This window comes from Pogoniulus pusillus, chromosome 8 (genome assembly GCF_015220805.1).
Source record: "Pogoniulus pusillus isolate bPogPus1 chromosome 8, bPogPus1.pri, whole genome shotgun sequence".
NCBI lineage: Eukaryota > Metazoa > Chordata > Aves > Piciformes > Lybiidae > Pogoniulus > Pogoniulus pusillus.
In genome coordinates, this window is record NC_087271.1 from 25352023 (window position 1) to 25365884 (window position 13862).

Consider the following 13862-nt stretch of genomic DNA (forward strand, 5'->3'; position numbering starts at 1 on the left):
AGTTCCAGGACCCTCTTTTCTTGAGTGCACCACATTGACAGCTCCAGAGCCCACCTGCCTCTCCACACACTTCAAGGACTTCGGTATTCCTAGCAGGATATTTTAGTTTCCCTTCTAACATGAAGTGTTATTGCTAAGTTCATTGCACCCTGATGAATTCTGTTCACTTTCAAATAAAACAACAAGCCCCAACGTGTCTTCTCTTCCCTTCCTGAACCCCCAAATGCTAGCCCTCCTCCCCCTTCAGCACCATCCAGCTCTCTTACAGAAGTAGTCAGAATTAAGCCATGCTGGTTTGTACTTCAGTGCATGAGAGACTTCTGGAGTTCTGGTTTAGTGAATACCTATATCCTCCCACAAGGCTCTTTCGCATAAGTTAAGGCTGCTCTTTCCTTGCCTCAATAGCTCTGCAGAGCCAGCACAGAAGGGAAGAGGCTGGAATCAGCCACGATTTGAGCATTCACCAGCAAGCATCTATCTAACTACAGAAAAACACAGGAACAAAGCTTTTGCTATCCTGACTGCAGACACATCTTTCTCTCACCTCATTCTGTTTTTGAAAAGGGAAATGCAGGGAAGGAGCAGTTTAATTATTTCGGTAGAAGTCCCTGTGGCAAATCAATTCAGCTAAGTCAATCTGCCTGGCAAGTTTGTTAGTATTTTAAGTTTCTTTTTTCCACTGCAGTTCGTGCACTGTAACAGTGATAAAAGGAAGAAAACTTGGTTTACCTCTTGCACTGATACATTTTTGCAACTACTCTGCCAGAAGAAGTACCTAACCTGCTGTTGCAATGTTAGCGTAGAGTGAAAAACAGAACCATGCCAGACTCAGCAGACTCTCGGCTCGTTTAGCTCTGCCAAGAAGCAGTCTTTTTAAGTTCTAATGCCACAAGTGAAAAAGCCACTGGAAGAAAGAGGTGTTGAAAACAAATGCCCCTGCCATTTTCTTTCTGTGGTCATCAACAGTGGCAGTGTTGTGCCCACAGAGGCCCAGGGTGCCCCTGGTGACAGCAGAAACCGAAAGGGAATGCTGCAGCCTGGAAAGCACATCCTGAGCAGCGTTGTCCCTACCCGACACGACTCGCAGCCCGGCTATCACTTCCAATCAGCACAGAAGGCACAGAGCGGCCCCAAAGGCAGGGGGTGATTGTGGTGCTGTCCCGAAGGGGAGCAGCTCAAAAGAACACGCAAGTGAGACCACAAGATTGCTAATTAGTGTTGATAGATGCGATCATTTCTAATTAGCTCACTAATCCCTCCCCCCTCGCCCCTGTCGCAGGAGCAGGGAAAAAGGGAGAGAAAAAAAGGAGTCCATTCCCTCTTATAATTCAGGAATATGGAAACACAGCCAGCAGAGGACTGGATGCAAGAAGAGGATGGGCTCAAGGAAGCAGATGTTTTGCATAAAGCTGACCCGTTCTTATCTCTGAGCGAACAAAGACTCTGTAGTTATTCCAGCTTTCTGCCAGCAGGTGAGGAGGTTCACTATCTTTTATTAGCATTAATAACTATTATTAGGTCACCAGAGAGCTTCCAGCACCTCTAAGGCCTCGTTTTTCACAGATGTACGTTACCCTACACACTGCATGTTCTCCCTCTGGTTACTGAACCAACGGGCACCTCAGGAGTTTAAGTCACCAAAGAACGTGAAAGAGGAAGTAGCACACAGAGGTGAGCAAGAACTGGGACTGCTGCAAGGGGGCTGAGGTCTGAGTTACAGTCCTGACTTAACTTCGGAGCTGTGCTGGGTAGAGGAACTGCTTTTCTGTTTCTTAACACAGGGTCTTTTGGGATATGCAAGGTGAGAAGCTGCTTGCACTAGAGGAAGAGCCAAACTACATTTGACAAAGCCTCTGCTGCTGAGGGTGTAACAGTCCCTGCCTTCCCGATGGCACAGAGAGAAGCCAGTCCACCACTGATGGACAAGAAGAGACTAAGGATTTCTCCTGACAACAGGTTCTTCCCATCAAGGTTAAGCTTCAGCAATGCCTAAAGATCATGTTAATTCTCTAGCCCAGCAAAGACTCCTGAGAGAAAAGCTAATGGATTTTAGGTTTCACTGGTAAATCTCCCCCCTCCCCAACCAAATATTCACCTTCAGGACAGGGCACGAATTACTCTCACACAGCATCTAGCAGTGGACACTATGCAAACCTCTACTGCAGCATCAAAGGATGTGATTAAGTTACTAGCAATATCTCTTGTGATTCCCTCCACCAGTTTGAGAGGTCCCCTGAGTGCCATGCAGATATCATTAGTAGCTCCTGCAGTAGCAGGCCAATCAAATAAAGTGGAAACATTTTTGTCTCCATTCCAGTGAAAATCATCTACCTTTATTCCTCCCTACTCATCAGCTACAAAAGCATAAAACATGCTAGTGATGGTTCAACAACAGACTGCACAGCGACCACCTCCACAGAAGTCTGTCTAGAGAGAAAAGCTTGTGGTTACCACTAAAATGTGAGTCAACCTCTCAGGCAGATGCAGAGGGGCTTAGTTCTACAAATGTACTGAAAATGCCAACTTCTCTAACACCTCTGTGTTTCAAAGATACTTAAGCACAAAAATGAGCACCTGCTCTCTGCAAACCTACTAGGGCAGTCTTGAGGGGCAATTACACCTGTTTTTGTGAGACCTGTCATGAAAAGCTCTGTGGATGATCAACTTAGGCAAGAGCATCTGATCCAAGGGAACAAAGGTAGCAATGGCAGAGCACAAAAACCCATCTCAAGAACAAGCTAAAGCAAGAAAAACAGACCGTCAAGAATGAATGGTCTCTTCCAACCCTGATGATGATACTGTGATACCATGAATCTGTTTCAGACCTTACAATTTGATGCTCATCTGCCAGAAAGAGAACATTAAAAGGCCAAATTCACAAAAGGGTCTCAGTGGGGCTTTCACATTTGCATGGTCAAACTTCCATACAGATCACTGCCAGCAACCTTCAACCTGAAACTACTCTCTTGAGGATGCCACATACTTAACCTGCTGAATCCACGTTCTGATACACTAACCCCTAACTTTGTGCCTCTAATTTTGAGTGACTACCTAACCTGCTCTGCACTGCTGAACTTCATAAGCATCAATTTACAGGGTGGCTTAAACTTTCCAGTTTGGCAACAGTGGAAGTAAAGCAAATGGAAGAAATGCCTTTTGTCACACAGCTTTGTCAGGAACCAGCATGCTTCTGGGTTCACAAGGGTACAATCCCTGCAAACTGAGTTTAGCACAGGTGAGAGGTGTGGGATTAACTCACTGAAGCTGACAGCAAAGTTCAAATACACTCAACTGAGAATCTAACAGAGCATTAATCTCCTGCTTCAGAGCTTGCAAATGCATTCAACTTACAGCTCGATTTAAGTAAAAAGTTTAACTTCCAGAATTAAAATTCTGGACCATCAGGTACCCGTGAAACATGTAACTATTAGGATCTAATTATGTTGCAACCAGGCCAAGAGCACCTCACAAGAGATTGCTCTCACTCTCGCTCCCTTTTCTTTCCTCAGCTCTTCTGCTTTTCTGAGTGACCACAACAGAATGGAACACACGCCAAGGAGATCTGATAGGACTTGGACCAAAAAGCTGGGCAGCTGGGATTTGAGTCAAAGACTACATGGGAGAAGAGCAAACACCATGGGCCTCTTTTTATGGGAGAGTTTCCAGAAGTGATTCTGGAACTCAGCTGGTAAGAAGCTTGACAGAGTAGCAAGATGAGCTGTTTATGACACTGTTGAAGAGTACATTTAAAACACACTAAACCCAAATGAAACAGGTTTTTCTTTGGCAGATTAATTACCTTTTCTATACCTCAAGTTTCTTCAGTAAGAATATGAAAACAAAAGTTAGGTATCTTTGGACAAGTCCTACATAACTGTCAGTGTAAACTAACCAGGATAAGGAAGCCATTCTCATGGAGCAAGCTATAAAGTGTGACCAATTAGAAGTTTGTTAAACACATAATATAAGCAAATATGCACTTCTTCCCTTGCCAAAGCACTCAAGTGTTTCTCCTGTACTTAAATTACTGTTTAACAAAAAAAAATACAGAAAAATATAAAAGTATCACAAAGTTATTTTCATTCACACTAATGCAAAGGAGGACACAAGAAAGCAGGCCAGGTTCAGTGGTCACAAATATAAAGCAACATGCACTGAAAACAGCAGTGTAACTGACCCAGCTCTTCAGCTGGATACTAATTCAACAGCATAGCACTGAAGCAGGCATCATTACAGGTAGTATACCAGTGTTAAAAGGGCATTATGTGTGTTAACCAACTGCCCTCACCTGGAACATGGCTCTGCTGCCCACTGTACTCCAAAAAGTTTATATACAATCAGGTTCAGCAAAAACAATGCAAATGCTGCACAAACCAGCAGCTTCCCTTTACACAATGAGCCCAGGTGCACAAAACATCCAAGAACAGGGGCTGAGAGGATCCAGTCTACATGGATTGTGCTGCAGCCCTACTCTAGGCTAAAGTCAAAAGCATAAAGCACTACTGTATCAGTTCAGCAGAGCATGCTGTCATCAAGGGCTTTCATTCACACTGAAGGGCTCCACAACACCAAGACCCTGGCTCAGGTTATAAATTTTTTAATTAAAATAAGGTAACTGCACATTGTTGGGCTGAAAAAAGGCAAAAAGTGGGAGCTCAGCCCCAGCTATCCAAAACCTACAAAGAAACAGTTTGACACCACTGACTCCAGAGACCTTTGTCACACAAAACAAGTCACTGCAGAGCAATACCTCAGTGCATTTCAGCCATCTGAAGTTTCTGTGCCTGGAAAAGGGTCTGCCTGCAGCACTGCCAGCTCACTGCACTCATCTCAGAGTGCAGATGTAAGCACACCTGCCAGCAGTTACCTGTAACTGACGCCAGGCAACTCACCTCTTTGATGTATGACTTAACAGACTTCCAAAAGCTCGAAGGTTTTTGGCCCTGAGGATTTATGTTTAAAAATCTCCAGGCTAGCTCTGAATTCAGCTCTGTTTAACCGAGGAACTTAGTAACATTTCTATTTGCTAAAGACTATGCTCAACATGCAGCACCTCAAATCCAAGTAAACCACTTTGCTATGTGTACACTTGAAAGCCTTTTGTTAAAGTATTCCTGTTTTCTTCTAGATAGACTGTATCAATATGATGTCACTGATGTTATCTCTAACCGGTCTAGCAGTAAGCTCAAAATCAACATGCCCCCTGACAGCCCAAACGACCAAATTTTGTCTAACTGGTATATATTAGAGCAGCTCTAAGCAATACATCAGATGACAGAAGAGTGCTGCTATTTACATCATAAGTTCTGACTTGTCTGAACTTTGGGAAGAGTTTCAACTTTTTCAGTTCAAGCAAAAAAAGGGTATTTCAGCTTTTATTTTTTCCTGATTCATAAACACAGAGGTGGGACATTCTTTTCCTGAAATAAAGTGATCTCTGATTTGTGTTTTAAATACCAAGTCGCTACTTGCTGGAAACATTTGTTTCCTTGTTGACAGAAACATCTAGAAGTACAAGAACAAGAGTACCACACCAGCATCTGCCAGCTTGAGAGGGAAAAAACCCAACAACAACACACCCACAACAAACCAAAACATGACGTCAGATAGCAGACACTCAGGACTGCTGGATCAAAAGTTTAGTGCACGATTCAGCCATGTGAGCTGTGAGAGCACGGCTGCCTGGCCCCAGAATGGAAAACGCAGGAGGCAGGGCCTGCTTCAAAGCTCGCATGGGGGATCCCGGCAGTGAGAGCTGCTTCCCGCAGGGAGCCGGGGAGGAACGGGGAGAGCTTCGCCCTACGCACCCCGCGGCCCTGCCGCTGCAGCGCCAGGCCCCGGAGAGGTAGGTGGCGGCTCTCGGCCTCGGGGGTAGGGGGGTGCCCATAACTCAGCCCAGCTCTGGGAAGGTCTCCGGGCAGGGGGAGGCTCGGCGGCCGGGGGGCGGCCTGGGGGCGGCCGGGGGCACCGCGCGGGCCCGCACTCACCGTTCAGCCGGGTCTGCCGGTTCGCTCGCACCCGCAGGAAGGTCTGCAGAGAGGAGACAAGAGCGAAGAAGTGTCACGGCCCAAGGGACCTCCATGTAAACAACACGCCGCTCGCCGGTAAACAAGGCCTGGCCCGGGCCGCCCTTCCCCCCGCCCTGCACATCACCGGGACAACGGCTCCCCCCCCCCCCAACACCCACCTCTTCCCGGCCCCCGCCGCCGGGCCCCCTCCTGCCGCTCTGCATAGCCGCGGGTGCCGCAGACGGCCGGCGGGGCAGCGAGGCGGCGGGCCCCGGGGAGAACCCCCCCGCGCGGCCCGGGATGCGGGCGGATACGGCGCGGCCCGGCAGGCGCTGCCGATCAGCCCCCCGCGGCCGCCGCCATGTTGGCCCCGGTCATGTGAGCCGCGGCGAGCGGGTGAAAGTTCACCGGGAAACGGCGCGGAGAGGCAGTTCCCATAGCAACCGACAGGCGGCAGCAGGGCCCAGCGAGCGCCAGCCAATCAGAGAACAGCACTGACTGAAACCCAGGAGCACTCGGTCAATCAGGAGTCAGGAGCCACTGGCACCCAGGAGTGCATGGCCAATCAGAGAACAGCACTGACTGAAACCCAGGAGCACTCGGTCAATCAGGAGTCAGGAGCCACTGGCACCCAGGAGTGCGTGGCCAATCAGAGAACAGCACTGACTGAAACCCAGGAGCACTCGGTCAATCAGGAGTCAGGAGCCACTGGCACCCAGGAGTGCGTGGCCAATCAGAGAACAGGAGTGACTGAAACCCAGGAGCACTCGGTCAATCAGGAGTCAGGAGCCACTGGCACCCAGGAGTGCGTGGCCAATCAGAGAACAGCACTGACTGAAACCCAGGAGCACTCGGTCAATCAGGAGCCAGGAGCCACTGGCACCCAGGAGTGCGTGGCCAATCAGAGAACAGCACTGACTGAAACCCAGGAGCACTCGGTCAATCAGGAGCCAGGAGCCACTGGCACCCAGGAGTGCGTGGCCAATCAGAGAACAGGAGTGACTGAAACCCAGGAGCACTCGGTCAGTTGGGAATCAGGAGCCACTGGCACCCAGGAGTGCATGGCCAATCAGAGAACAGGAGTGACTGAAACCCAGGAGCACTCGGTCAATCAGGAGTCAGGAGCCACTGGCACCCAGGAGTGCGTGGCCAATCAGAGAACAGGAGTGACTGAAACCCAGGAGCACTCGGTCAATCGGGAATCAGGAGCCACTGGCTCCCAAGGGTGTGTGGCCAATCAGAGCCCCCAGGGAAACTGGAACCCAGGGCGTGATGGCCAATCAGAGCCCGGGAGCAAATGGAAGCAGATTCCCTTGCGCAGTAGAGCCTGAGTGCGCCTTAGGTCCGAGAGCCCTGGTCAGTGGCTCAACCAGAACTCCAAGGCGCTGGCTAGTCGGGCACCAGGGGTAACCACTCCAGCTTTTCTTGCCTGATTAGCGATGGGGGCTGCAGGAGCACAGGGATAACGAGGCCCAAAGGCACATGCCATATAGGGTCCCCAGCTCTGCCTTGGAACACAAGGTGCTGCCTCCTGGGCACTGCCCCCGCACCTTGCCCCTTGGGCCCCTTGGGCTCTGGCCTGGAGAAGAACCTTGACCTTATAGAATCATAGAACAATTTGAGTTGGAAGTGACCTCCAAAGGTCATCTAGTCCAACTCCCCTGCAGTCAGCAAGGACATCCTGCACTAACTCAGTTTGCCCAGAGCCCTGATGAGCCTGACCTTGCCTATCTCCAACGATGGGGCCTCAACTATCCCCTTGGGCAACCTGTTCCAGTGCTCCACTACCTCCATGGTAAAGATCTTTCTCCTAACATCCGACCTAAATCTCTTCTCTAGTTTAAAACCACTGCCCTTCATCCTGCCACTTCAGGCCTTTGTAAGCAGTCCCTCTTCTGCCTTCTTGTTGGCCACCTTCAGGCACTAGAAGGTTACTACTGGGTCTCTGTGGAGTCTTCTCTTCTCCAAGCTGAAATCAGAGCATGTTTCTGGCTTCTTGGTAGACGTCTCTGCATAACTTGCAAACTGTTGTTCGTGATGAAATGTTACAAAACCTTACTGCTGACTTCTATTCAGTAACGATTTGTATATAATTTTGTTACATACTTCAACTTGATCTCCAAAAACACCAAGCAAAAATATTTCTCTTTATCCACTCTGTAAAAAAAATAAGCTAAATTGACAAATGTGAGAAAGGCAAAGAAACACAAGGAAAACAGGACTGCCCAGACTCACAGCTCGCTTGCTGTGCAATTTAACAGTCAAGGTGACTGCAAATAGACCGTTCCATCTTCCTGTTCTCATCTCCATCCTTTTCCTCTCGATTTCTCTCCCTTCTCCACCATATCCACCTCTTTCTCTCCTGCACAATACATTTCCTCCTTTTTTCCCCCAAACTCATAACACCTGGGTTCTGTTGGAGTCTCCTCCCACCCCAGGTGTCACCACTTTGCCCTCCCTGCCTACTCCCCTTTTCAATCTGCATTCTATTGGAGTCTCCTCCCATCCCAGGTGTCACCACTTTGCCCTCCCTGTCCACTCCCTTTTTCAATCTGGATTCTATTGGAGTCTCCTCCCACCCCAGGTGTCACCACTTAGCCCCCACCCACTTCCCTTTATAAGTGGCCCCAGGAAAGGCAAGCCCCAAACTTGCCCATTTGGGCAGAAGGATCCTCCTCGGATCATCACTGGTGAGTGCTCTGTGGTGCATCACTGGGTGAATGGTGGAGGGGATTCAAAGGCCGGGGGGCCTGGTGGGCCCCCCGGCTAGGTAGGGCTAGGTCTCATAATTGCTCTGACATTGCTCTGACATTGCTCACAGGTGCTGGGTAGGCTTCCTTAGGCTGAGTTTCTCCGTGTTGAGTTGCTTCTTTCAGCTCTCTGAGGATGACCTGGAGTACTCGGATGAACCTATACCAGATCATGGAGGAACAATATCCAAGCAAGTCTTGAATATCTCCAAGCCTCTTCCAGTGTTCTGTCACCCTCACAGTCAAAAAATTCTCCTTTGTGTTTACTTGAAACTTCCTATGCCTCAGCTTCCAGCTATTGCCCCTTGTCCTGTCATCAGGCATCGCCAAGAAGAGCCTGGCTCCATCCTCCCGGCACTCCTTTCTCCTTCTGTGTAAGTAAATAACCAGCTCTAAAATATAGGTGGAACAAACAGCACTCTAGATGACCTCAGGTACCAAGTGAAGTGGCAGTGCCCACCTTTGCAGGCTGAGTCTCCCACAGAGCAAAACACTTTCTGCGCAGGAACTGAAGGGCTCTGGTGGTGTCTGGTGTTATAGGATGGACTTAACAGCCACGTGGAGAAACCGTTCAGAACAAACTGCAAACCACATCCTTCAAAACAGAAGAGGCCTTTGGAGGACCTTCCTGCCTGCCCTGTGGGCAGAGCACAGCCTGATTGCCAACACCAGCACCGAGCATTTCAGCGCTTTGAAATCCCCCTGGCTTTGCTGAGGAGAACTGTAGCAGGGGCACACAGGCTACAGACTGGAGCACAGCCACCTGCCTGTGCTTTTCAGCCTCTTCCCTCTATTTTCCTTCCCGTGTTTTAGCAAACCTGGGCAATCAAACCTGGCTCATAGATTTCTCTCCCACATCTGCCCCACACCGGTGGTGGGGTACGGTCTCAGTGAACCAGCCTGAGGGTAGGACAGAGTTAGGGGCTAGAAACTGGGCAGCGCAGGCTCCTACACACACTGCTCTTGCCCCCCTGCCCAGGTCACAGAATCATGGATTTGCAGAAGGTTAGGGGCTGGAAGGGGCCTCAAAAGATCATCTAGTCCAACCCCCTCCCCCCAACAGAGCAGGATCACCAATACCAGATCATGCAGGAATGCATCCTGCACTTGCTTACACATACATGTACTTACAAAACAAAAACTGGCTGTTAGCTTTACTCCTGTAATTAATGGAACTGCCATTCAGGGGGCATGCTCACCACTGAGCTCAGGTGGAGGGAGATGAGCCTCTCCTGGTCAAGCATTTTAGGCTTTCAGTTACACTTACTCGAGCCTTGAGCACAAGCCCTATGAGGAGAGGTTGAGGGAGCTGGGATTGTTTTGCCTGGAGAAGAGGAGGCTCAGGGGTGACCTTATTGCTGTCTACAACTACCTGAGGGGTGGTTGTGGCCAGGAGGAGGTTGCTCTCTTCTCTCAGGTGGCCAGCACCAGAACAAGAGGACACAGCCTCAGGCTGTGCCAGGGGAAATTTAGGCTCAAGGTGAGGAGAAAGTCCAATGACTCTCTCAGTGAAGAACACTGGAATGGGCTGCCTGGGGAGGTGGTGGAGTCCCTGTCCCCGGAGCTGTTCAAGGCAAGATTGGACGTGGCACTTGGTGCCATGGTCTGGCCTTGAGCTCTGTGGTGAAGGGTTGGACTTGATGATCTGTGAGGTCTCTTCCAACCCTGATGATACTGTGATACTCTACATGTTATTCAGCCACAAACATTCTATGGGCTCAGTGGACGAGTTGGAACTAGAAGATCTTTGAGGGCCCTTCCAACCTAAACCATTCTGTAATTCTATGACCCAAGCAAGGTGATCCCCCTCAGAGCCTGAAATGTTAACTTTGCAGTACAGTGAGTTTCTTACAATTTGCTGTCAATTTTCCCTCTGGGGATTCAGGGTCGTATCTAAAGCTAACTTAGTTTTGCTTGGTGTGCCAGAAAAGCCCTGATTGAACATACCCTACCTCAGAGGAGGACCCACCACCAACCCATTCTACAAGGTTCTGGGCTACACCAGCTTGTCACCACCTTGTGTATGAAAAGCCATGACTAAACATACAGTATCTGAGAGGAGGACCCACCGCCAACCCATGCCACAAGGTGCTGGACTACATCAGCTTGTCACCACCTCAGTCCTATTAGCATCCATGTCCACATCCCAGGCTCCAGCAGCCAGGCTTAGCAGAGAGGATGCAATGGGTCTTCACCTCCCCACATCCTGTGGTGACTCTACCACCTCCACTGCAGCTCCCTCTCAGCAGAGAGAGCTCTGTAAGCAGTCCAAGCACTGTGCAAGCCCCTATCCCTGTAGCACTCCTACTAATAAATCTCCCTTTTGCCTATGATCCCCATGGTAAATAAGCATGAGGACAAAGAAAACCAAGCCACGCCAATAACTCACGTTCCAGAGTGTTACTAATACAGTGTATATTCACAATTAGATCACAGATAACAGAAGGGACATTCATAGTTCCAGCACACCTCTGCATATGGAAAGCTAAATTTTGCAGCCTTTAAAGTCACCACCATGAAAGTCTTCTGCTCTGCTTCCTGAACATTTCCCTTGGTAAGCCAGAAAAACTGAATTCTCATTCATATTGTGGCTTTATTAAGGATACGCTGAGGCTTTACACAAGCCTGGCACCCACTCGGAGGTCCCTTTACACTACCAGAGCAGTGTAACTCAGCCAGCACAAACACAAATGAAAATCAGGCCCCAGAGGTCTTTTCTTCCTGCAGCGCAGACTTACAGCTCCCATTACACGTTTGCATTAAGGGCTGCAACCTTCCATAAAATACATTCACAAACTTAAAACACATTAGAGACTAGCGAGGCTCAGCGCATCGAGGAGGCTTCTACTGAGAGTATTTGTCCTCAAGTATGACATAATAAAAAAATTATAGGAATGGAATACTGCAAGGGACCACCAGTCCCACAGAGACTGAAACTTTGAGTGGGACCACCAGTTCCACAGAGACTGAAACTTTGAGTGGAAAAGGAGAGGTGTTCTCCATCACAGGGAGCCATCGCAAAAGCCTCTTCCATATGCTTTTGGGAAGAACTTGATTTGTTTATTAGCCTTAATAAACAGGCAGGAAAGAGAGTGGAGGTTACCTGAATCAGGCATTTCTGTATCTTCTGCAAGGTTTGGCTTCCCTTTGCACCAGGTCTCATCGTTCATAGAAGGATAATGTGACTGTGATGTGACACCAAGTTATAACTACAAGGCTACATAGGGATATGTAGCAAATAATAGAGGATCTGGTCCATATTTGATAATCTAACTAATAAATAGGGGGGAAGACAGCACAATGGCCAAAAAATAAGAGTACAAATATGCTACTAATAGGGCCTGTCTTCAAGAACACAGTCTTTAATTGGGGCTTCTCATTTAACACCTCCAGCACTGGTCATCAGCCTTTCCATCTGCAGATCCAAGCAGACATCTTGCACAAATGAAACTGTTGATGGTCCTGACTATCTGCCTGACCCTGGGTATGGTATTGCCACAGAACACTGCAGGATACAGGGTTGTGGACATGCTCGAAGCTGGGACAGCCACGGCCCCCTGTGCCTGACCACATGGCAGGTAGAGGCATGCTTGGGTCTCTACTGATGACCACCATTCATTTAGTTGTTGTTTATAGAGCTTACTTGAGGCCAGTGGCTGATCACAGGCATGCAGCCAAGCACTTTGGGGGTGTGCTGAGTTGCAGGCAAGTGTGCCAGCCTGTTCCAAAAGTACATACGACCTAACAGCAAGACAAACTGTGCGTGTGCTCCTGCCTTTCTCTTCTTTTCTTGCTCCATCTCTCTCAGCTTTTAATCACTGCATCACAAGTCAAGACCTGCTGTTCCTCTGGGCAGAGGGAAGGTGTTTTATAAAACATGCTGGCGTGGCTGTGGATGGTCCCAAACCATTTCTGGTTTGGGTAGAAGTCACAAATCAGTTTTCTGGGCAGTGAAATTTTGGCCTGCTGCAGGCTGATGTCATTTACTGTTTAAAAAAAAAAATTACTTCTCTTAAAGTTTCCTGGTGGCATGGAGTAAACAGTAACAAACATAACCATTGCAGCAACTGAAATGATGAATATGATGCAAGAGAAACCTCTGCAAAGATACAAGGCATTTTTGCATGGCTGTGGTTTAAGGTTGGATCTGGGAGGACACTGCAGACAAAAGCACATCTTCATAGCCCTGTGAGGGATGAAGCACTCATGTCCGCACACTGCGGGCAGGTTAGCTGGGGCACTGGTGCACAGCTGAGAGCTGTCACACACAGAGAGCTGCAGGCAGTGAGATGAGCTGGCTTTCTGCCTAAGGCTGAGAACAGCAATGGTATCTGCCTGCTTACCTGGTATCTGTCCGAGTGATGGATGTCATCTGAGGAATGAGGTGATGCCGTCGGAGAATCTCCTTCCCGCTTGATTGAGGCCGACAACAAAATTGACTGCAAGAGAAAGGAGAAATTCATGCTGTGAGCACTGCCAAGCTCTCTGCCCCTCTCTAAACTGTCTTCAAAGACATGGATAGCATCTGCTGAGCTCTGGAGCTGCACTGGGGTGGACTCCTGGGCTGTGGGATTTTCTCTGCCCCACGAGGGGACTGGGTTGCAGGGTCTAGCAAAGTGCAGGTGCATCAGGCAGCAAAGGCATGGTCATTTTGTCCCCGAGTCTGGTGGGTGGGGGCAGAATCAGACCCCGCTGGGCCACACCAGGAATTCACATGGCAAAGTGAAGGCGTGCTGATGTGCAGCTGTGCTTACACGCCCTCACCTGCCCCCCTAAGTACCACTGAATCTCTCAATAGCTTTGTAAACTGCACTAAAGCTCTCAGCACATTTGCAGTGTGTCTGCCTCTTCCTTCTGTAATGATGCTATTTATTTTAATAAGTAGCACAGAAAAAAAGGGCCTTTTAGAAGGTTAAAAAGATCAGTGATATTTGAGACCCGAGTCATCACTGATAAACTTCAAGTCAATAGGAGGTAAGTCTAAATTCTACACACAGTGAACTCTAGCGGGAAAATTACTGCAGGAGTTCGACAGCATCTGAAAAAATGTGCACTGAGTTGCAAGCAAACTTTATTATTAGAAGAGTGTGAGGGGGAAATAGTA

General features: G+C 48.8%; 2 protein-coding genes across 5 annotated transcripts in view; both read right to left on the reverse strand.

Annotated features, from left to right (window-relative positions):
• Window positions 1-13862, reverse strand: part of RPS8 (ribosomal protein S8) — a 157865-nt gene that overhangs the window by 106718 nt on the left and 37285 nt on the right. The gene's annotated exons all lie outside the window — the stretch shown is intronic.
• The window catches only part of RNF220 (ring finger protein 220), a 244999-nt gene that overhangs the window by 54646 nt on the left and 176491 nt on the right, over window positions 1-13862 (reverse strand). For 3 of the 4 annotated variants that reach the window (XM_064147710.1, XM_064147713.1, XM_064147712.1), the window contains 2 exons: window positions 13102-13197; window positions 5988-6030 (listed from right to left, as the gene is read on the reverse strand). In XM_064147710.1, the coding sequence (XP_064003780.1) occupies window positions 5988-6030; window positions 13102-13197 (139 nt within the window). Of the gene's footprint in view, window positions 1-5987; window positions 6031-6187; window positions 6394-13101; window positions 13198-13862 lie in introns of those variants that run through there. The other variant, XM_064147714.1, reaches the window with a different exon arrangement.